At 43.6% G+C, this 24,976-nt stretch overlaps 1 protein-coding gene across 1 annotated transcript; it reads right to left on the bottom strand.

Moving 5' to 3' along the window:
• Positions 1-111: 111 nt before the first annotated feature.
• mgll (monoglyceride lipase) lies at positions 112-24,009 on the bottom strand. The gene is made up of 7 exons (XM_068749713.1): positions 23,771-24,009; positions 13,376-13,482; positions 9,615-9,751; positions 3,790-3,900; positions 3,363-3,452; positions 1,545-1,760; positions 112-243 (listed from the first exon to the last, which is right to left on the bottom strand). The coding sequence occupies exons 1-7, from the start codon at positions 24,007-24,009 to the stop codon at positions 112-114; spliced, it is 1,032 nt and encodes a 343-aa protein (XP_068605814.1).
• Positions 24,010-24,976: the final 967 nt, after the last annotated feature.

Raw genomic sequence — 24,976 nt, forward strand, 5'->3', positions numbered from 1 at the left:
AGTATTCGTCCAGTGGAGAAAATAATAGAAGTCTATATACCCAGAAGTGCCCCCCCCCCCAGACAGTAGTAGTATTGTTATGCCTCTTGGTATCAGCAGGCAGGTTTTTTTTTAGGTGCCTTGCAGCTGCTGTGTTGTCTCTGCTGGGAGGCGCTCTGTGATCCAGTCGGTCACCTCCTTCAACACCGACTCGGCTACCTCTGGAAGGTCGTGGTGAAGGGCGTGGTAGCCTCCCTCATACACCTGAACAGAATCGATATGAGACGGGGTCAGAGAGACAGGACACACCCAACAAGGAGCTTTGTTTGCTGCAGGTTAGAAACAGAAATCTTAGCCGTTACGAGTCTTTGGCCTCGTCGACGGCTCAAGCAGGCCCAGGTTGTCATGACTGGAGGTTGAAACGGCATCATGCATTACTAACAGAGATATTTAAAAGAAACGAATCAGACTTCCTGATAGCGCCAGATCGGATTTGGAACACCACAGTCATTCGCTGCATCAATCTCCTCTTTGATAAGACACGAGCTAAAGTATTCCCTGCGCCTCATTAACACCGCCTAATTAGAAGGGCATCCACAAAGTCGAGGAGGGACGAGGCGCTCCAGTCAGCTTAACTTATGTCTTCTCACCTCTCTCTCCACTAATTTCAGCGGAGCTTTTTACGTCTCATCGGCCCCTCATGTGATTAACCTCGTTATAAAACAGTGTCTGAACTTCCAGCCAAACGGCCTCCAGTCTGTCGTTCAGTGAAGGCATCCTGCTGGAGATGGCTCTGGGTGAGTGTTCGCTCTGCGCTGGAAGATGCCATTAATAGTGCACCGGGAAATGGATTTAAGCAAGGTCACACATCCACACATCACCTGAGCATCCAACGCACTGTTATGACAACGATGACAGGGAATTGTGAAAGATGAGTGTGTCAGGAGGGTTTCGAGGCTTTTATCGCTACTTGAATCAGTGTTTTTTGCTTTTATTTCTGTCTTTCACAAAGCCGTCAATGTTTTTACTTTAAATGGTGACATCCTTGAAACAGGGTTTAAAAAACAGCCAAATAAGTACAATCCTGAAGCGATGTGCTGAAAGAGCCTCCATTTCTCACTTAACTATACCGTGTGTTAGAATTACAGCTTTTCTCTTGTAATTATCAGACTCATTTCTTTGGACTCGTTTCTTTGTGAAATTACAAATGTAGTCTTGTAATAATATTGCTTTTTGTCTTTGTTACTTTATCCTTGTAAAAATCTACATTTCTAATAACTCCAACATATTTTCTGATATTCTCTTTTTTCTTTCTTTCTGAATGTGGCCCTAAAACAGCCAGTTGTATTCAATCATTCATCTTTTGAACCGCTTTGTCCGCGGTTACAGGGTCGCGGGGCGTGCTGGAGCCTATCCCAGCAGTCAACGGGCGAGCGGCGGGGGTTACACCCTGGACATGCCGCCAGTTGATCACGGGGCCAGGCCGTCGTACTGACAGCAGAATATTCCAAACTAAAATTGTTTGACTTAAATAAGAACATTTCCTCTCCACAAACCTTCCCTACCTTGATGTTCTTATCTATGCTGGCAGCATTCTTGTACATCATCATGGAGCCTCCGATATCGGTGAGTTTGTCGGCGTCGCCGTGCAGCAGCAGAAAGGGCCAGCTGATGGATGGCAGCTCTCTCTCGATACGTGCCGTCGCCCCCATCAGCTGCATGGCAAACGACACCCGCATGCCGCCATGGAAATTAAGCTCATCAGCGTCATAGGCCTCCACCTGTCAGGACAGAAAGTGGAGGCAAAGAGATATGAGACAGAGTTTATCTACTGTGATTCTGAACTCAGCCACAAACATATCTCCATAGTCACAAACCCTGCAAGCTTTCCAATTCATTTCTTCATATAAACGCAGCAGCAACTTCCTGTCATTTAACATCTTCTGTCAGACATTTGGAAAGTGGCAGCATAAAACAAAATGTATCGATTAAACATCTATATTTAGCAGCGCCAATTGATTTGAACGACGTACACACGCGGTCCCATCAGTCACACAAAGGAAGTCCCACTCTAATAGAGACGGTATCTCTGCTCCGTTAAATATCCAGTGACAGTAAGATGAGCTGAGACACACGAGACCTCTTACGTAATCACACACAGAATTCCACAGGAAATACATATATAAAATGCACGCTCTTTTTTTTGTTAAAACATTGATTATTCTACACTTGTTCAGACTTTTAACTATCCAACATCATGTTACATACATCATCCAACATACAGAAAATTCCAAATTGAATTCCATATATATATATGTATGAACACATCAGTGAGAATCAAACTTGGGTTACCTCCATGTGTTAATCTCATGTGTGATATAACATAATCAGAATCAAAATACTTTATCGATCTCAGAGGGACATCCAGGCACATGAGCACTAACAGGCTGCTATGCCTCTTTAGGATAGGATAGGATACATTGCAGTTACAAGCACATTTAGTTGTAGAGTTCATGCGTGGAAGATAAGAGCCACAGAACACTCTGACCTGTCCTTGGGTGTAGATGTTATGGCTACAGAGACAGATAATGGGCCAGCTGCATGCTGCACCCTCTCTGGGGGGGGAGTCCGGTGAGATTTTAGCTTGATCCAATTTGGCAGGTGGTTCCCAGTTAATTTGTATTTTGAGTACCAAGGAGAGACTCAAAAAGCCTCAAAAAGCATTTTTAGATCGATGAAAAATTGATCAAATTCTTTGGAAGCTGCTGTCTTGGAGACTCCGGTACACCAGGGTGACTCCCATCCCAATTAGCAGATGACCCCCCCCACCAGTAAGCCAATGTCTAGTTTGTTTGTCACGTTGTTCATGTAGGTTTTTTCATGGTTTTCTTATTTTGAAGGGTGATTTTACTGTATTTACTAACTCTGTGTTACTCGAGTTTATTCCTACTTAGCTTCGCTCTGTCTGATCATCTAAGAGTATTTTTGTCATCTCTGCTAGTTTGTTGTTATTTTGTTGAGCACCATCCCTCCTTGTGTTTTCATCTCTTTTTCATGTTAGTGAGCTCTCCAGCATTAGTTTTTGGTCTCGCCTCAGTCTAAGCAGGGATTTGGATTTTGGATGGATTCTCTTTGTATTTCTCGACCTTGGACCCAAGACAAAAAACGACTTGATGGATTTCCATGAAACCCCATTGACATGCAGATGGGATAAACCCAGGTGTGTTATCGTGGTGAAAGAATCCAAATGCAGGTGCTGCATATAAATAGGACTGTAACTTGATGTACGACCTTTAGCGTTCAAAGGTTGCAAACCTGCACCAAGGCTATAATTACAATCCAGCTGTCCCACCGACACCCGCCGACTAACGTTCATTTCTCACCTGCTTCTTGTCCCGTGAGATCCATTTGGATTCCATGGATCCCAGAGTGATGCTGGGTAGCATGTGGTTTAGGACCTTTGCCAAAAAAACCTGCAAACAGCAAACAACACATCAAGACATTGCACTTAATTTTCACACAGCCTTTCTGTGAGGAGTCTGCATGTTCCCTGTTGGTTCTCTCTGGGTTCTCCGGCTTCCTCCCACCACTAAAAACATGCAAATTAGGCAAATTGGTTACACTAAATTGCCCATAGGTGTAATTGTGTGGGTGTAACCCCGCCTCTCGCCTGTAGACTGCTGGAATAGGCTCCAGCACGACCCGCGACCCTGTAACGGACAAAGCGGCTCAAAAGATGAATGAATGAATACAACTGCCTGTTTTAGGGCCACACAAGGTGTCAGTGTTACATCAGTGAAGGTGCGGTACCTTGAATGGTGTGGCTGACTCTGGGTTCATCTGGACCATTGGAGCAATCAGAACCACTCCAGCAAAATCCCCAGGCCTCTCACAGGCCATCAGGATGGAGATAGCGCCACCCTGAGAGGGGGAAAAAAAAGAGATATTTTGAAAAGCAGCTACAAATACAATCCATGCAAATTGGATACATTTTCCATGGGTGTTGTGTGAGTTCTGGGACAATGATGGAGACCAAATCACACAGAAATAGTTATGGACACAAGTCTTTAGATAAAAGCGCACATTTTAATGCATTTTCTTTTTTCCAGTGAGGGTTCAACGACATCTAACAGAGGAAACGAGAGAAGACTTTTCTCCTAACATGGCTGGCAAGATTTCAGGGAAGTAGGTGAAAGGTTCTGATGGGAGGACCAGTCGGAATACATCTCAGAGGTCAAGAGGAACATGAAACAATGGCTCTTTTGATTGGACAGGCACGCCCTGCTTTTTTGTTGCTCTTGTTCTGTAGAGACCGGAGAAGGCATGCGACCGTGAACTATGTACCCATCTGCTATGTTAATAACAGCTCTAGCAGCCCTGTGGCGGCCATGACGCCACCTTCCTGCTAGTGCAACAATGCAAGTGTCACACACACACACACACACACACACACAATCAAACCCCTTGGTTCTGGACACAAGTTGGCTAGAATTTTGTTTGTGTGGAGGCCCTTTGTAACTTGTGTGAATATTCATCAGGCTCAGGTCATGAAAGAGGCACTAATAGACAAAACATTCCCCACTAGAGAATCTCACTTTCTAAAGCTCACGCTCGTCACTGCCTGCATGCATAAACCCACACGGAATTAGAGAGCGACGCTTCTCCGTTTACGCCAGCACCTGCACAAACGCAAGCTAGAAGTACGGACACTATGAGACATCTACTGACAAACGAAAGGCAAAACAATTCTACACATGCACACATTTGTTCAGTGGGCTCCAATTTTAGACAGACCAAATGTGAATAGTGACGAGAGGAAGAGGACAGAGGAAGTCTTTAAGAAGCACTGGAGACGTTTTCCTCTCTGAACTGGTGGAGAGGATGAATGCTCATATTGTCTGCTGTCTGACAGTGGGTGGAACTGTTTAACAGTCTGAGGAGCTTGCAAACCGACATTATATCTGACACCATATGGGTCAAACAGCTTCCCTGCGGACGTTGCAGGGTGTCAGTAGTGAATACACTGACATTACATGCAGGGAATTCCTACTGCACTGATATCATACGAGCAGGATCCTGTTCCATAAAGGGATCAAACTCTAACATCTGTCAGTTGAGACAAAGGTGCTTTCCTTCACGGTCAACTCAAATGGATCCAGGACAAGCCGTAAACAGGTTCAGCTAGTGTCTGTCAACGACGCTCACACAGCAACAGATCCACCGCAGCAGCAGCAGCAGGGGTCACTGAGTAGAGCTGATGACTAGATATTCAACATGAAGGATCCAATGACACAGGCAGGCAGAATTTGATTGGGACCACACCGAAATGCACTCATAAGGACGATTCATTATTTGCTATGGGTGTGGTACGATGGCGATACATCATAAGTTACTTTAAATGGACACAAGCACTTGCTGGTAAACACACACACAAAAAAGAAAAGGCAGGGCAGCACAATGGTGCAGTGGGTAGTGCTGTTACCTCATGGAAAGAAAGTACAGGTACTATCCGAGTGTCCCCGAGTCTGCATGGGTTTTCTCCGGTTTCCCTCCACCAAGCTAAATTGTCCGTATCGGTACGAGTGTGGGCATGAGTGGGTGTCTGTCTGTGTGGCCTTGTGTTGAACTGGTGACTTGTCGCACAAAAGTCGCACAATGCTAACCACGTGCATTTACAGCAGTGCTCAGGAGCTTTGTGAAGGAATGGCTACTGGCAGTGCGGAAGGTGATGCATCCGGAGTGGGACATCTTTATTCCTAAGGCGTGTCTGGACACTGCTAACCTCTCCACAGTCTGCTCAGGATGTTATCTTTGGAGCAGCGCGTCTGTAAATACAGTAGGATCCACGGGAGGCTTCCATTGTTTTGCAGAACGTGCGTCATCTCTGGCCCTTAAAACAGAGATTCAAACCAATGCCGAAGCGTGGGACCAAAAAAAAAAAAAGAAACAGGATGAACAATCACTACAAAGAGGAACCAGGGAAATGAGGCCTGTAAAAACACACCAAGAACATTTCATCTGGCTCCCAAACTTTAGGTCTGGGATTGTATTTATGTTGAAGGAAAGAAGGGCAGCGGGAACCAGATTAAAAGGAAGCAGGTCTCTGCAAGCAAAAGCAAGGCAGAGGATAAATGAGGTACACAGAAGAAAGAGCAACTCCATCGGAAGCCGACAGACCTTTAATTAAATTACAGAGTAATCTGAAGCCACAGAACTCTAGTTGGTCTTCTTTATTCAGTGCTTCCATTTTTTGGACAACTCATTTATAAGGTTTCATGAAAACCTGTCATGACATGCAGAGGTGTGACTGACGTAAAGATCCCCTAACAAAGACAAATCAACAACAACAACAACAGCAGCAAACACTAGAAACATCAACGGAGAAGGAAAGAAAGGTGAGGGGATATAAGACTTCATTAATACACACTGCAGCGTCTGATGTCAGCCTCTGCCTGGAGGTTCACAGATTAATGTGGACAAAGCTGTTTGCACCTTCACGCCTACCAACGTGGCTTGTTTCAAATGTACTTTCAGTCTTTATGTAAGCACAATCTTTCCCAGTAAAGCGCGAGCAAAAGCAGAATTAAATGGGCTATTGTTTTAAAGCATCTCATGGTGCTGAATAGGAGCTAATTTAGCTCTAGCAATAATAGCCGGATGGGATAAACAAGGCTGAAGACGGCAAGAACTCCACAGAATTGATGTTTATGTGAGCAAAATAGATCCTGTGATAACAAATGCATTGCAGCAAATCATTAAGCATTGTGGCAGCTCCAACAAGCACTTTGTCTGAAACCATAATTTCTGCAGATACAGAGTCATTCATTGAATCTAATGGGTTTCTCATTTACGAGCCATTAGGTCTTAAACGATCAGTCAAGTTCTTTCCCTCTATAAGACACCACAGGAGGAAGAGACTGATATTTATTTCATTTTGGTGAAGTGAGACTCGTTGTTTCAGTTTTTACTGGGGGTTTAAAAAAAAAATAAAGCACCTAAAACACTCATGATGACAAGATGATGAATTCCTGCAGTGACAAGTGCTTAGAAAATAAATCTCGTTCCAGATGCTTTGCGCGTCCATGTAAGTATAAATAAAAACAAATCAATTTGCCCACTACTAATTCCTGGCAGAGGACAGCAAAAACTGAACCTCCTATAAGAGAGATATTGTTGAAAGTGTCCAAAAACAAAATTGTTTTGTTGTGAAAATTCACCCCGATTTCCTCAGGAATTAAAGATAGAACAAATCCGTTGACCTGCTCCGATGTGGAATTGACTCAGCTATAAGACGAGGCTTTTTACGAATCAAAATGTAAGTGCACTCTCGTTTTTCAAAAAAGTCTCGATAATACCTGCGATCCGGATCCAATCCGGATTAAATTCATTAGTGAGATAGAGGCCCCCACACTACATGTGTTAAATTTCATAAACTTCAGTCAATAATCAACCGAGACATTGAGAGACACATTTATAAGCTCTATTTACTGAAATGTTCATGAACATTTCAAAGTGACCCAGAATTCAGGATCTCTTCTGGATCATCTCCAACATCCCCCCAAAATTAGTTCCTGGTAAAATTCCCAACATTTCCTGAAAATGTCATCAAGATCCCACTTTTTGAGTTACGCTGCTAACAGATAAACAAACAGATAAACGTTGGAAAAAACGTAACCTCTTTGATGGAGGTTAAATAAAGAGAGAAGAGGTGGTGTTATAAAGAATTAGAGGAACAAAGAGACATTTCTCCTTCTCGCTCAGGATTTATTACTCTGGTAAAACACTTGCCACTCTATTAACGCGAATAAAGACACCAGTTAATATAAAAAGCTTTTTGCTCTTTAAAGTTGACTCCATGCATATTGAAATGATTCAGTCCGTGTTCTTACTTCTGATGCATGTTTGCTGCCAGCTCTTCTTTAACAAGCTCAAATAGAGATCTGTCTATTTCCAAGCAAGCCGGATCACTGAGATGTTCATATCTGCTGTGGAACCTTTTTCCCTGTTGAATCTCATAAAGCCGCCGGGTCTCCGCTGTGCTGCGTGATAACAAGGCTCCACGCTTCTCATCATGGAGAAGCCCTCTGAAGTTCTGCCATTACACTGCATTTATTCCCCGTCCTCTGCCCTGTAAACTGTTTTCAAGCTGTGAGCTAGATGTTTAACTCTTTGAGTGCCGTTCACGTCTAAAGGCGTTTTATGAAACCCAAACATTCACCGCCAACCCTGACATTGAAATCTGCCTCTCTTCAACGACCAATAACTCCGGAACGAAAAATGGTAGGAACACAATTTTTTTTCTGATGAAAGAAGAGACGTTAATCTTTCATTTAGTCAGAAAATTATGTTGGGCTTGGAAAATCGGGAAAAATGCGCAAAAACTGGGCCACTCAGCATATAGCTGAGTTGAAAATGGCTGGCACACAATGAGTTAAAAACGTTATGTTTTGGGCTGCCTCACTCTGTGACCGTCATGCAAGCTTTTTTTCCCTTATCAGAAGCAGATAAAGCCACAGAAACGTTTGCTTTCATTCAGAGTAAAGACTTTTAGGAGCTTCCCTCAGAAACACGCTCGTGGGGGCGAAGCTGCTTCATGTCCACTGATGTCAGATGTTACATTTAAAAACAAAATGTGAAACATACTCAACCACAAGATTCATTAAAGGAAAACAATATGGACAACACAGAATATAAATAATACTGAATAATTACGGGGCACAAAAATGGCAAAGGCATAAAGGCTTGTGTGAAAGAAATGTTATTTACCAAAATGCCAAACGACATATGACTAAAATATGAATGCATATATTTGAAAATAATCAATGGAATTCTGAGAAAAAAAAAAAGATATATATATATATATCAATCTCACTAAAGAAATGTTTACAAAGACTTGGCTTGTATAACACATCGACATCGACAATATGATGTTATAAATCTCTGGACCCGCTGAGAAGAAGAACAAAGTGTTCTGCACCTGCGGTTTGCTCATTTGTGTTTCCATGGACCACATTCTCTCTCCTCTCACGCCATTCAGGTGCGGCTGAAAGCGAACCAGCAGGATTCCAACGAGCCCATCATCAACAGCCGCTCCTTAGAACCTGCTCTCCCGCGTCGCTTCCAGGCTTCGTTGGTTCGTTTCCAGAGCATGTTGCCGTTACTCTTTGCTTGCTGAACATTGTTCGTTCTAGGCTGTGTATTTATGTTTTTTGTATCTTGGACTCCAGCCCGGTTCCTTCCTTTAGTATCGTGCTTTTCACTTTTTTAGGCAGTGTTTTTTTTGTGACGCCTGCCCGTCCGGTTTTCCTTAGTTTTGTGTTTTATTTTATTCCATTAAAGTTTCATTAAAACCTTTCCTTTGGTCTACGTCTCTGTATTTTGAGGCCCACTCTCGGGTAAGCCATTACACAAACTCTCCTTTCCTTCAACATGCAGCTACAATGACCTCGGGAAGGTCTGATTAGTCCCATCACATCATCTGCTGCAGGTTTTCATCAACCAGCGGCAGCCTCAGTAGAATCTCTGTCACTGTGTAAAAGGTATAAGCGAGGGTTTAACGGAGGACCCGACCTGTTGCAGTTTGAAATACAACAATATAAATAAACTCAACCCGGAGTCGCTCTATTGAGGCTTACCATGGAGTGGCCGACGATGAAGACGGGAAGGTCAGGATGGCGCGACTTCATCAGGTCAACGTGCTGCAGGGAGTCTCGGATGTAAACCTGGAAGTCTTTGACATTCATCCTGTCTCCTTCACTCTGACCGTGACCAACTGCGGAGGGGCGAGGAAAAAGAAGAGACTGGCCGTGAGGAAACTGGCATCGTTCAATTTTTAATGCAATGATTTTAAAGTCCTGAAAAGAAAAACGTCTGCATCGAAACGAGCAAAGACGAAAAATTATTTCAGGCTTTCCTTCCACCAGCCACCATTTATTACGCGATTAAACATCAGAACATTTTCTCAACCGAGCAAATTAAGCAAAACAGCAGATTCAAGTATATCAACCATAGAAGGACATTGTTTATGGCAGTTTAATATCAGCGTTAGACGTTTTACATCCTTAAGGGACCCACTGAGCCGAATGCACCATTTCAGTATTTGTCTTTTCCTCTGTAAAGACAAAGTCTATAAACTTAATTCAGTTATTTTACGACTCACGCAGAAGGATTTTCATCTCATATAATAGGATTGGGTTGAAACGGCATTCTTATCATTGCAATTAAAAGAATGATTTACACATTTATTCTGCATTTAAAGGCCACGTCTTTAGAAATCTTGGAGAGTTTCTGATGAATGACTGACTGAAAAAAAACAAAAACAATTGTTTAAGGTTCTCTTGTCCATCACATCAACAGCTCAGCTTTTTGTCCTCCATCTCTGTCTGGACAGCGATGCATTGGTTGAAAAGAAGACGGATTCATGGAGAGGACATTAACCATCTGAAAGCGAGCACATACGTACACGTGTTTGTATATATTCTGCGTGCGTTTTCCCTGAGCTTTTTTTTTTTGCAGCGGTGGCTGAAAGGTGAGCTGGGTTGCCATGGCGACCGTTGAACCAATAATGCCGTTGAGCTCCGTAAAAAAAAAAAAAAAAAACGCAGCTCACGCATTCTCACCTCGCATGCTAACCTTGTCACGTGCTCTGTATGTTCTTGTGCTTGTGTCAATCAATGTTTAATTAAAGCAGCTGCAAGCAAGGGTGCAGTAAGACACGATCAAGACACACTCTATGGCACATCAGATCAATAACCGCACACTCCACGGAATCCACACAGTCAGACAATAACGCTGGAACCACTGAGATAAACTGCTTTCTCACACAGTGAGTATCTGATTGGAGCAGCATCAGTCGTGTGTGTCAAAATACAAGTGTGCTATAGAAGGTACATCAATGATTAAACTGGCAGCATAATCAATAGGAGGAGGTTCACAACACAAAACGTGCATTGCCAAATGGAATCATTTACCCATAACGCATTTCTTCTAATACACCAAATTGAAGTAGATGTTTTTGTTGTTGTTTTTCTGTAGCTCGAATTGATTGCTTAAGTAATTGCTACGCACAGAATATATATTTTAATCTAAACCGAGTGCCGACACACTTCAGCGTTCCATTCTTCTGGTTGTCTGTCATGTAGATATAAATAAGGAATCAAATGACATCTGTTTAACGCTGTGTGTAATTAAAATGTTTAACGTTTGCTGATTTCTTAATTCTGAAATGAACTCAAACAAACCAACAGCAGAAATGCGTATGTCTTAATGTCCTCCTGGATTCAAAATGGTTAAAGTAATGGACCAAGGCGAAACAATGACAAAACCAAACTGATGAATTCCAGCATGGATTTGAGCTATGATGTCATTTTTTTTTTTTTTAAGGCTTTGCCCTCCACCAAACAGCAACAGGATGCTTGTGCCTGCCCTTCTGTGTCACTCATGCAATCCATTCTGAATATTCCACCGCTGCCTGATAATAAAACATCTCTGCTACTACTTTATGTAGTATTAAATTATTTATACAACTGATTTCCATATACTTTGTCTACCTCCAGAATTTTTTTTCATATGCTTCAGTTTGGGATTACTTAGCTGTTGAAGTTTTAGTTTGTTTACCAGCCAAAATAGCCAAATTTGGAGATCTCTGGTAAATAGTTGCACCACCAGCGCCAGCTGAAAGAATCCTCCAGTAACTTTAAAAGGTTTTAATGTCCTATAAATAGGGAGAAACACACAAGAGACAGAAGGAATTGTGACAGAGGAATTAAAAGTGAAAGATCTTAGTGGCTGATCTCTGTCTGGCAGCAGCGTCCGTGTGTGTGTGTGTGTGTGTGTGTGTGTGTGTGTGTGTGAAAGACGAAGAACACATGTCCAGAAGGACGTGTTCCAGTTCACCGAGTCGCTGAGCAAACTGTCTGCGACAACTCGGTCGTCTTCATCATTGGAAATATTTACAACCTGTGCTGAAACTTGGCTTCTTCTTCTCCTCCTTCATGTCTCCAAGGTCGCACATTTGTGCTCCATCATCTCCCTATTGCTCGATCAGTACTTACCATTCAGCTAATCGATATGAGCACTGTGGCAGTTGTGTGAGTTTTGTTAATTGTATAAATTGAAGAGAAGCTGACTGAACAGTGAGAAGGGATTTATGACCACGCTATGAATCGGTGCTCAGGTGGAGAAATCACTTTTGAGCTAAAAGCTAAAAATGTGCTGGTAAATTCTGACATGCTCTTTTTTCCTTTGACTTATCATTTCATTTTCATTTCCTTTCTTGTGTATTTTTGCCCTTGCATTCCTTGAATTATCTACGTTGTGCATCCTTTTTGTGTGTGTCCTGTTTCCTCTCATCTCTTGATTCATCAAGTTTCCTCTGCTTTCTCTCCACTCGGAGCGTCTGATTGTTTCCACTTGTCTCCGATTGAGTCATTACCCTGCGTATTTAACTGTGTTTTTGTTTTGCCACATATCTTTCTGCACATGTTTACTTTGTTCTTCAATTGCCTTTTAGATTTACTCCTACGTGTTGTCGGATTTTTCTGTTCCTTGGATTGGTGTTGTTTCCTGTTTTTTAGGGAGGAGTTTTGTTTGCCTATTTCAGTCAGAATTTAGTCATTAAACCATTAAAAGTGTCTTTGGCTGGTGTCTGCATGTGGGCCCCCACATTTCCTACTGAAATTGAAATATATCTTTATGAAAAATTTGACCATCCTACGGTTTGTTCTGTACAAACCTGCATTGCATCCATCGAACCCGGTTTATCTGCATCCCAGCCGTTTCAGTTTGAGGTACATTCATAATGATTTTTGCTCTGGTTTCTTTGGCTGTGACATACAATGAAGCTGCTTTATTAGGACTCAAACTCTCAAAGAAGGTCTGAATGGAGGGAGTGGCATTTTCTGACCGGCTTGTCTGGTTCTCCAGTGAATGAAGATCAGCTTGAATCCAGTGGAGGCCTGAACACATGTTGCCAAACAACACTTAAGTTTCCTTTCACAGTGTATTTGAACTGCCTACACACACTGTGTGCGTGTGTGTGTGTGTGCAGTGATCCATTGTCTATCCATTTGAGGGCCTTTCCCAGCTGACACTGGGTGAAAGACAGCAAACAACAGTCCGTTGATGGGCAGTCACACACAGAAAGACAAAAAACATTCACACCTACTGACAATTTAGATTCGCTAAACACCCATGTTACACGTTTTTAGACTGAGAAGCGTGCAGCCACAGAAAAGCCAAGTGGACTCACAGAGAACGTGCATGGAGCAGCAGACAGACTTTCTTTGGGGCTATGCTATGTGATGTTTGAACCACTGATGAAGAGGAGGGTAACAGAAGGTTGTAACGCAAGCACCTGCCTGCGTTAAGGCAACGCGTGCTTAGTTTGATGACTCACCGTGGTCGTGCGCAAACACCAGCAGGGACAGATCCCTCAGTCTCTGCGCAATCTCATCGTACGACCCACAATGCTCCCCGGCCCCATGGACAATCAGCACCAGGGCCCTGAAGGGTGGAGAGGAGAGAGAATGTTTCTTCAGCTGTCCAAAAACACAAAGCTAAAACTTAGCCTCCTTTTCCGTCTCCGCCATGGAGGTCATCTATCAAACTGTTTCCGGCTGAAGACTTCTGATGATGGAAGGGGGGGGGGGGGGATTTTTAATGTGGAAAAGCTGGATATTAAGCAGCAGGATGACAGGGGAAAAAAACGAGAATGCTTTCAGAGACAGCAGCAATCCTCCATCTGTCCTCCTATCTGCCTCAATACAGCTAAAAAAAAGTGCCTCATCATGTATTCTCGAAGCACTTCCCCAAGTTCTCCTGCAGGTTTTGCCTGAACCTTTTTTTGCTCATGGGCAAATTGTGCCGTTCCTTGTCCTGGGATTTAATTTCTCCCGTGAATAATAGTGCCGAAGCATCTTTTCTATTTGCACGCATCGAGGTCGCGTCTTGAGTTCAGGCCACATCTTCTTCGTCCTGACTCTGCTGAAGGAGACGAATAATAAATACCAACAAATACAGCGGCTATATTTTCATAGTACCAATGATGACAATGGGAAACATTAGAACAATGCAACAGGAGCTAATATTGGTGATGAAGGCTTACGAAGCACCACCGCCCAAAGCTGCAGCTGTGTTCGGCTTTATGGAGTCTTGCATTGAGTTTAGCGCCTATTTCAACCTCTCAGCACTAAAGACTCGGTGCGCGTTGAGCAGCGCAGCGGTGCTGAGATTCCTGTGAGTTGCTTCAATCAGCAGCAGCAGACGATTATCGCAAACGTTTTCAGTGTCAGAGGAAAAGGAAATACGGTGCGATGGGAAGAAAGCGAGTGAGTGGGAATGGAAGGGTGGAATGAGAGGAGCTGTTCATCAGTCTTCATTAGCAAATTGCTCCATTGCTTTTTCTGTCATCCCCTGAAGCTCAGACTTCCTCTCAACTCGGTGACTCGGAGCAAATGTGTGTTTGTGTGTGTGTGAATGGGCGTGTGAATGAATGTCATTGTGCGGGCTATGTTATTTAACATGTGAGCTGAGGAGCTGCTGAGGATTAATGGGGCTAATCTGAGTTCACTGTATTGACGACTGTCCAGTGGAAAAACGCCACTCACTCCACCGGACACAGAGCTGCGATGTGACATTTGTCTTTTCTACACTCGCTAAATATCACTTTGGTCTTTGTTTCTGAAATTCCTTGATCCTTGCTTCCTCTTGTCAGTTTCCCTTCCAAAAACCAATGTGAGAGAGGGACACTAAAGTCGCTTTCACACCAGAGCTGTTTGGTCCGCTTTACATGGACCAGAGTTCGCTTCCTCGCATAGCACGCTTCGTTCGGGCAGGTGTGAAAGCTCATCCGAACTCAGGTGCCGATCAAACAAGCGAACTCTGGTCCGCCTGAAAACGTGAGTCTTGGTTCGCTCCCAAGTGAACCCTGGTTCGGTTCGTATGCGGTGTGAAAGCTCACAGGAGCAATCACAGGACCAAATGTACGGAGAACGCTAGGGTAGAAGAAGTACAGCGCGCACTACAAACCGAAACAAACATGGGAGAGGGAGGGATTTCCCCTCCTACTTTGTCCAATCAACGAGCGCCACTTTCAACCACGTGATGCTGCTCAGAAAGTTCGGTTTGCTTTGGAAATCACAGTGTGAAAGCAGAACCGATACAAGTGAGGAATGCAACAATGATGGGACTTTCAGCTCCCCAATGGAACCGAGTCCGCTTGGTCAGGTGTGAAAACGATTACCTATAAAAAGACATTTAATGATCCAGAAACGGATCCTGAACAGAGACCGGCTTTCATTCCGCTACAGGCATCTGCAGACGGGTGACAATATTCAGCTGTCATCAGTAGCTGTGCAAAGCTGCCTCCTATTTCTACTTTGCTAAAAGCAGTCTGGTGAAGCTCAAGAGGCATCTGCTGGGAACGAGTGTTGCTTCAACAGGCTGTGACATTTCAGCGCCTTAGTCAGAAGTCAACCTGAACCACCCCCCCGGCCCGGGTGGGCAGATGCACCTCGCTGTGGGCTCTCATCCGTCCGAGCCAAGACTACCTACGGCACTGGAAAAAGACTCACTCCAAAGTGTCGGAAGGCTGTAAGTGACACGATCATCTGCACCACAAGCATCTCATCTTTCCTCATGGAGTCGTCAGAACGGCGTTGAGAGTTCCAACCAAATGGTTTCTGCCTGAGACTCGAGATGCTGGAACATGTGAGCTAACAGAAGGGATGGGTGTCACCCCCCCGCAATGACTCACGTACAAAAACTAATCAATTTTGACTTGTCTTCACCATTTCATTGGACATTTTGCATAAATATAAATTAATATAATCTGCTGACGGCCATAAAATGTATGATAATTTTATTACTGATGCATCTTTCAACTACTTATATAAATAAGGTGAACATAATAAAAAATGCATGTAGAAATAAATATACATTTTGTATTGAGACACAACAGCTGCCTATTACACCTTCCCAGTTGCCATGGTGATGTTTTAAATGTACTTTTTTTTTTTTTTTTATCTGACCAACAGTCACAGAAAATACATAACTTATCAAATGCGCTCATTAATTTTGTGATGATAAAATAATTTATGAGGTGAAAGCTACTTTCAGCACTCGGCGAGAGTGTCGGGATCGCACAGTTTCACAGGTGGACGTTTCTGCCTTGAAAGTGGAGCATCGACACGGCAACACTAAATCCTATCCTGTGTCACCCTCAGAGGCTCGCAGTGCCTTGTAAAAGATGCATTGGTCATTTTGTGCGACGTCGAAACCACTTTAATCTTCCAGTAATGAGAAAACATTCTTCTTCCTTCTCACACCTCCTCTCCCTCTCTCATCCCTCATGGGAACCGGAGACCCACTTGTCTCCCACAGTTTCTGTTGCCGGAACAACATGGCTTCTAACCAGCCTCGCGGAGAGGGAAAGAGAGAGTTTTGTCCCTCTCTTTTTCCTGTTCTCAGAGCTCCTCCAAATAACCACGGGCCATAACCGAGCCGGGACCCGAATCCTTTTAATGCAACGCTGACCCGCCGCTCCAAGATTATTCAGGAAGTCACAAACTTCCCAACTGTGCCACATTCTGCAGCGTTCCTTTAATCCACATGGCATGCAAAAATGCTTTTTAGGCATGTGATGCCAGTTACCAAGCCAATAACAGATCTACTTACCTTCTTTATTTCACTCACTCCATAGGAAACGAGTGGTAATTTTCACCTTTTAGCTGAGATAGCTTTAGATTTTTTTTCACATTTTCAACTACAGTCTGTAATTAATACTGTAATTATGACAAACGACGAAAGCTGTGATTGTTCTCCTCAACACTATGTTATTTCACATTAAATAAATGATGGCCGTTACACATTCCTCGGGGAGTTAGGGTCATTAGCATTTGTAGATGTTGCCTTACATAAACCCACTGCAGTGTTGTATTAACACTTTAGACTCTGTTGATCTGGGTGACGAGAGGAGCCAGAGCAAGCCCAGACATGCTAATATGATTAATGAAGCACTTGTGTGAGTAAAATGATGAGCACCACATATAGCTACAGTGTGTGTGTGTGTATGCGGGTTGTTGGCCACATCAGTCCCTGGATGCACATTTAGGAGGGGTGGAAAGATTAAAGGAAAAGACATGAGAGGACCAATGAAATGAAGCTTTACGGAAGGCAAGAAACAGGAAATCAGTTGCAGAAGGATGAGCGAAGCTCTTAGAAGCTTCTTAGCCCCGAGCTAAAGTTAACTGAATAGTCTCCAAGGGCATGTGGCAACACTTGATAAAAGTGATGTCATATTATTGACCAGAACACACCAACACTCAATGGTTCCATTAAATCAGTTCATTCATATCAGTTCCCACAGAGGATTCCCTCAGGAGGGAAAAGCAAATCTATTTTTCCATGTCAAATCTACCTTGATGGATTGTTGACAGTTCTGTTTTAAGTTCTGTTCTGTTCTGTAAGCAACACTTTGCTTTCCTGATCAGACACTGGGAAAAGGAAAACTTGAAATTACTCACATAATTATTCATTCATTCATTCATTACCTTATCTAAATCAGGGTCCCGTATTTATGCCGGAGCTGATCCCAGTTGACTACGGGCGGAGGCCGGGTGCACCCTGGATAAGACTGAGGGTTCCCTCTGGGTTCTCCAACTTCCACCCACCACCAAAATCATAATTACAGAAGAATTGGCGACTCCAAATTCGCAAATGATTGTTTGTCTTTGTCTTTCAAACTCTTTTCGTCTCCGTTGGTGAACAATGGCGAGGCGGTCTCTGATGCTGCACTGAAGGCAGGAGTCATTAGTTAGTGCTTATAATATTAATGAAATCATTAAGTCGCTTCATGATATGAGCAACAGTGGAATGACAATTGAAAGCCGACTCCGAAGTAATTCTCTTCCTTCATCGTCTCATATTAATTCAGAACAGGCACTTGGGATTAGCTACCTCGTGAATTTTATTGGACTACAATAGGCCCTAAAATTTATGCCCTCCATTACTCAGCCAAAACGTGTTCCCAAGCCCAAACATGGAGGCAATTGTGTCTACAAGTGCAGCGTAATGATCTCCAGCTCTCAGAGGGAAGAGCGGCCGAGAAGTCAGTCAAGCACATGAACCAAAACAGGAAAGGAATCCAGACACTATCAGCAAAACCGCAGACAGGACCTGTCAGATGGGTGTGCGCGCGTGTGTGTGTGTGTGTGTGTGTGAGTGTTTATGCACAGCCTGCACGTCTGTCAATCATTGTAGCTGGCCCTCCCCTTTCACCTACTTTTCCTGGTTCCGAGTAAAATAATATAATAAAAACAATTTCAGAAAGGTCATGTTTTGTATGTCTTTATCTTTGTTGATGTCAGCCATCGGGCCCAGAAGGACAATTACACTCATGAGAACAGTCAATATTTGTACTAATGACACACCTATGTGCTGCTTGATAACATTCATTTACCAACCGTTACCCTCATTGTCGAAGGGTAAACTTTGGCCTTCATAACCCACTCCAGGAGGACTGACCGATGGTTAGATATCTGTTACAAGTACAACAAAATGTCATCTATTTTACTATCCGTCCGTGGGATCCTGTGGCAGACGATGCTTTCATACCCCGACATTCGAGCGCTTTCACATACGAGTGTTCAGAGATACGAGCAATATTTTGCTTTTGAGATGCGGCCATCTCAAATTGTGCGTCTGCGAGTATTCCTTGTAAGTAATGGGTCCAAAGAAAGAGAGTGGTAAGGATGGCACTGACAAGAAAAATACACATGATGATGATGATGGAGATGAAGCATGAAATGATCAATTTCATGCTTCACTGCATTAGTGATCTGGCACGCCAGTACGGGGGAGTACATCGACAATATGTACAATCCTCAAACAGAAGGATGCTATCAAGAACACTAAGCCTTCCAAAGGCAGAACTAGTATGTCTGAGTTGATGTAATTGTACGTGTAAAGGTACAATTACTGTATAAAGTGTTACGTACCGTCCCCCTCCCTCCTCCCTGTTAGCGCTATCGTCTGTTTTAAAGGTAAAACTCATAATAAAACCACATTTTATATTACAGTAATACTGTATATCATTTATTATATGACTGTGTGTGTATCTATATAGAGATTTAAAACGTTTTTCCCCAATTGTTAAGTCCGTTGATTTTGCTGTTTTTAAACTTATTTAAATTGATTTGACATATGAGAGATTTGAGTTACGAGCTCGGTAATGACATATACTCGTATGTCCAGGTAGTACTGTACTTTTGACTTTTTAAGTGAACATTCTTCACTTTCAGCTGGGGCTGGGTGACCTTCAACAAAATAAGATAGCATGCAGGCTACTAGCGCCCTTTAACTGATACTAATATGGAATTGAAACAAATGCTGCCATTACACTCCCCTGTCCATTTTAAAAATAAAAGTTCCTTTGGGTATGGAAAGCGTCTATGGGTTATAACACTACAAATGTTATTAGAGCAATTGAATATTAAATCCTTTACCTTTGCTAAGCCTCTGGTCTGGTGCATATATATATACACACTACAGGACAGATTATTGGCGTCCTCACACGGCACAAAATGGTGAAATCATCAGCTATTACTATCGACTCTGAGAAGGAGGTAATCATCAGTTATTGTGTCGGGTGAACGAAATACATTAACACGCATCCCTAATCAGATTGATTCATAAAAAGCTTTAAATGTGAAGGTAATTATTGGAAGCAGTCAAAATCATTTTGCTTTCGAGTTCTCGCAACCCACGTGACAGACATGGCCAATAAGAGGATATGATCCAGTGACATTATATTATCTCGCATTACCGTTATCATGCACAGACTCAGTTAATCATGATCACTGTGATGAGTACCCCCCACCAGAGCGCCGTCTTAAATAAACTGAGACGTGTCTTTTCTCGGTTATTTATTGGATCAAACCTCAGCGCCACACCGGCTCCTGATAGGACACTGATCCTGTCAGTGAAAAATAATATATTTATATAAATGTCATTATTCCATTAATGAAAGTAACATAGAACAGCTGGAAGCACACACTTTGAATGCCTCAGTAATTAATTAGTTTCTAATGTCATTTCATCTTCATACCAAAGGTCTTTTATGCACAATGCTTAATAATGGTACTAATAGTGTGAGCTTCTAGCTGTGCTGCTTCTACAGAGCCTTGCAGCATCACAGTGTGTTCAATCCCTAATCTGAGTGATGCAGTAAGTCTGGAGGCCGCAAACAATCAGACCGCTGAGAACTTGTTGATTGGGAGACTGCAGGGAGCTGAGCCAGTGTGAGTTCAGACAAGGAGTGTGCGTTTCGTGGCGAGTGTGAGTTCAGACAAGGAGTGTGTGTTTCGTGGTGAGTGTGAGTTCAGAAACGGAGTGTGCGTTTCGTGGTGGCGTGTAGACTATGTGAGAGCCAACAGACTGGAGAGAGAGTGATTTGTGACGCTTGCTCAGCACTCTGGGGATCCGTGATGGGCTGGTAGATAAAAAAAAAAAATCAAGGTCATCTCCCTGCAGCAGAAAGCTGTAACAGCCATCATCAGTACAACACTGCATGGTAGTCTGGACAGCTCACAAGATAAATAACTCTGGATCTGGATCTGGATCCAACCATAACCTTTTTTCAGATTCATTGTTTAGATTTAAAATACGTGGTGAAAACAAGTCTCTTTTGCTTTGGGGAGCACAGCCGGGCAAATGTAACGCTCTTAAGGCTCTGTATAGATTAACTGCAGTTGGCATTAGCGATTTCTGTTCGGGTTATCTCTATTAATATCTTCTTTGTTGCATTCGTTCCACATGTTTTCCTCTCCTCCACCTGTTTCGGTTTGTGTCTAGACCCCGCCCCGGCCTGCAGCAGGCAGGATTGGCTGGATGTTCCGGACACACCTGATCCTCATTCCTTCCTCATCAACCGAGCTCCATTACGTCTCCTCTCTACCCTCGTCAGATTATCCCTTCAGCGAGCTTCATGTCCGTTTCTTCCGCAATCCTGCACATCTGGCCTCCCGGCTCCCAAACTCACCTGCTTGCAGGCCGTCATTTTATTCTTTATTCTTTTAGCTGTGCTCATTCATTTTGTCTTTAGTTAGTGACGCCAGCCCGTCGATGCATAGGTTTGTTTTTATATAGCTCTTGCTACCATCATTATTTATACGGCTCTGATTTTTAGTTGATTGCACTTCGGACGCCCGCCTGTCCTGGCCCTCCCTGTATTTGTTTTTATATTCATTTGTGTGGGAGTAAAAGCCTTTCTTTAAAATTTGAATCCGTGCCCGAGTTGCATTTTTGAGTCCACTCTCAAACTGACACAATTTCCTTGTTAAACTGATGCTTACTGTCTCCTGGTTTATTCTACAAATTTACAGACTCTGGCTTATTTACTTTTTTACTTTACTTTAATCCCATCCATATAAAACACTGCTCCGGGGACATCTTCAGATTTATCCAACCCTGTGCTGTTTCCCCCTTTAGAAGTGTGTATGCATTCCAATCCAATTTCATAAAGTGCCCCCCCCCCACCTCAAAAAAAAAAAAACACACACACACACACAAGCATCTCGATGAGTAGAGAGGAGATCACACACACACACACAGTCAGTAGATTGACTCCTGTCACATTGAAGAGATCAACCTTCTCATTCTCCGCTGAACGTCAGGAAACACCCGCGACGTTAAAACGGAACACCAGCAGCAGCAGCAGCACCGTTTGTCCAGGAGCTTTTTATTGCTTCACTGATGAGTTTGGGAAACAGGACCGATGTTTTACGGGTTAGCAGTGTCATGAATCAGCATGAAAGGAGCAGAGAGGCTTGGCGCTGGACTTTACTTTCACCTGATGATGCATGTAGATGTCTGCTGGGGCCTTGCGTGAGCAGCAGCATATTATAGTAGATAGACCAATAAAGCAGCGTGGGATCGACTGGTCAGGGCGCAGCCGCATCGAACAATAAGCGCGGTTCACACAGCTTTAAGGAGGTGCTGAATCATGGGAAATATTTTCACCCGTCTGGGAATCAGTGAAGAATTTATACATCCTTCTGGAAGTCACACATCAGTCAAGATACATAATATCTGCCATCAGCAACATCCCTCCACAGATAGCACATCATCAGCTAACAAAAAAACACGCAACAATGGCGGATGGATTAAAACATAATTACATCGCAAATACTTGGCAAGCCTCTCTGTGGCATGGCTGTATCCATTTTTAGCACGGCCACTGGCCGGCCTCCAGTGAGAGAGCTCTTATGTAAGCCATTTAGAGCTCTGGCTCTGAAACAGGTATGATTGCAGAGAGCTCTGCAGCGATCCTGCGCCGGCACCGAGTCGGCGTTCTGCTTCCAAAACAACTCGATTTACTGGTGAAAAGTAAATATATAGAAGGACAAATAGTTGTCCCACTGCCTCTTCGGAGGTCTGTGTATATATATATGTGTGTCATCACAAGTGAAGTACAGAAGTTCAATCCAAAGCCACGCAGAAGGCTAAACACGGGCTCGTACAAATACACATGAAATCACATTAAGCATGCGGTTCCCGATGAGCCGCGGTTCACGGAGAAGTTACAGTACACACCAGTACACAGCAGTCTGTGTGTGTGTGTGTGTGTGTGCGACCAGTCATATCTTGAATGCTAGTGATCTGTGGGCTTCCTGTTCCGCCTGTGCTTCCACACAATGTGCAACTGTGTGTGGCTTCTTAGCAAATGTGTGACATCTGCATTGGGTTTCATGCATCAGGCTTCAGGCTACATGTGTGCATCAGGCTGCGGGCCAAACTAGTAGAAAGTAGGGATTTCAGAATAAAGTGCTGGTTTATTTTACTGGTAATAAGGTTTATTTTTTTGCATTTACACATCCTTATGAGGGGAATATTGATTAAACTATGTATTGACTAAACAACAATGGCAACATCAGTGTTTAGAATGCTTCCCTGTGAGCCTCTTTTCCTGGTCTGCCACCATGGCGCAAAATCTCCAGGGACAATGGAGGCTACAAGCCTGGCAGCATTTTATGATCTGCTTTCACGTCTCCAATATGGACTGAAGGCGGGACAATGTGTCCCGCGTTGATGAAAGATGCCACTCAAAGGAAAATACAAATCAATCCGGTTTGTCTTCGTGAGAGCGGCGTCGGCCAGAAGAATACCAGATGTGAATTCTGTGGAAGGGGATGCTGGCTATTTCCACTTTAATCCATTTTAAATTGTATTTTTTTTGTCTTGACCTGCATGGTTTTGTGGATCTAATATTGAGAGCCAGTCGCACGCAATTTGACTGGGTTAGCTTCCCTCTCCCCTCTACAGAGGATTCCTCCTCTCATAAAGAGTTCAGATTTGATATAAATCATTCACAGAGAAGTTTCTGGGTCCCCACGTGATTAATTCAACATCTTGCAAAGGCACTTCTTTCTGTTATGATAGCTCTGAATAAAGATCCAGGCCAGTGAGAGGCAGTGTGCAGGTTGGACAAGCAGTTCTAACGCCACCAATAGTTGGCGGATTGAATAAGTTCCTCTTTTAAGGTCATGACCGCAATGAATCATGAGTTCTCTGGTAGTAAAAAAAACAGGTTGTGTCATAGACAGAGAGAAAGAGGCAGGGTTTACTTCAGATTACCATCATTGTCCTCAGAATGTAATCTAAGACACGTCAGCTCCTGATCCTGATCACATGACTTCACCATCCTTTCATTCATTCATTCATTTCACCATCACATGGTGATATCACCGACAGAGGCGTTGGAGCAAGGTGTTTCCCCGCACAGTTCTCCTCTGACCTTGGCGGACCGCTGGGCTCCCAGTAGCGGCAGAACAGGTGCAGCCCGTCGGCGTTGACGACGTGCTGGAGGTCGGAGTACGGGACTCCCTGCGGGCTCCGCCGCGGAGCAGCTCCCGCCTCGGGCATGGACGGTTCTGCAACAGAGATGCGGAGCGGCGATAAGAGCACGTCGCTCCCGTAGAAGTAGCAGCTGAAGCCGGCGGCGAGCAGGCAGCCGGCGACGGCGACGGCGCGCATCGTCCTGGCGGCTGGTGCTCCGGGCTCCAGGGACGCAGCGAGAATACGCGGAAAATAATTCCAATTTTTACGCAAACAAACAAACCGGCAGCGCTGTCGCTTGACAGAACGTCCGGAGTGACGTCACCAGACCATATGCTCTCTCCCTCCCTCGCTCTCTCTCTCTCTCTCTCTCTCTCTCTCTCTCTCTCTCTCCGTCTGTCTGTCTGTCAAATTATCTTTGTTTCCCTGATTAGTGCGCACAAGACAGTAATTTAAAGCATCGAAACCTGCAAACTGTTAGAAACAAACCCCACATATATATACTTCAAATACAATGATATATGTATACGTACTATGAATATAGTACTTAGGTATAGATTTAAAAGGCACCCAATATAACATCTTGACAGTTCTATTAACAGTATTCACTGAGGTGCATCAGTCTGAGCTGGCTATAGGTGAGAGGAGGAGTACACCCCGGATGTGGCGCCAGCTCATCGCAAGGCCACGTGATAGAGACAAGCAATCATTCGTGCACCTGCAGACAATTTGGTGCGAGCATTCACCTGAACTGCATGTTCACGGAGGAGGCCGGAGAACCCGGAGAACCCGGAGAACCCAGAGAAAACCCACTCAGACATGGGAAGAACGTCCACACTCTGCACAGAAAGGAATCAAATGCAGGACATTCTTGCTGTGAGGCAACAGCGCTGCCCACTGCACCACCATACCGCCCCCAGTGAGACACAATCGGTACAAAATGTACAAGTGTTCTGATACAGATTAGATTAGAATATATTAACAGATAATATCAGCATTTTAACCTGCGCATAGCAAATAAAATAAATATAATAATCTAATATTTATTTCTTCTCTATCCACTAGTGGCTAACTGGGGCTTCCGATTACCAAACAGTGTCCTGTTTGGTCTCTCCTGGCTTTATCTATATTTAAATATAACATGCTAGAACTATCACAGCATGAT

The sequence above is a fragment of the Brachionichthys hirsutus genome, chromosome 2 (assembly GCF_040956055.1).
Source record: "Brachionichthys hirsutus isolate HB-005 chromosome 2, CSIRO-AGI_Bhir_v1, whole genome shotgun sequence".
Taxonomy (NCBI): Eukaryota; Metazoa; Chordata; class Actinopteri; order Lophiiformes; family Brachionichthyidae; genus Brachionichthys; species Brachionichthys hirsutus.

Bases quoted from the DNA above. Each gene is read 5' to 3' on its own strand.
- mgll (XM_068749713.1), bottom strand. From the start codon at position 24,009: ATGCGCGCCGTCGCCGTCGCCGGCTGCCTGCTCGCCGCCGGCTTCAGC. The intron at 3,453-3,789 runs GTACCGCACCTT...TGCTGTTTGCAG, and splicing joins AGTCAGCCACACCATTCAAG to GTTTTTTTGGCAAAGGTCCT. The intron at 1,761-3,362 runs GTGAGAAATGAA...CTGTCCTGACAG, and splicing joins TCTCACGGGACAAGAAGCAG to GTGGAGGCCTATGACGCTGA.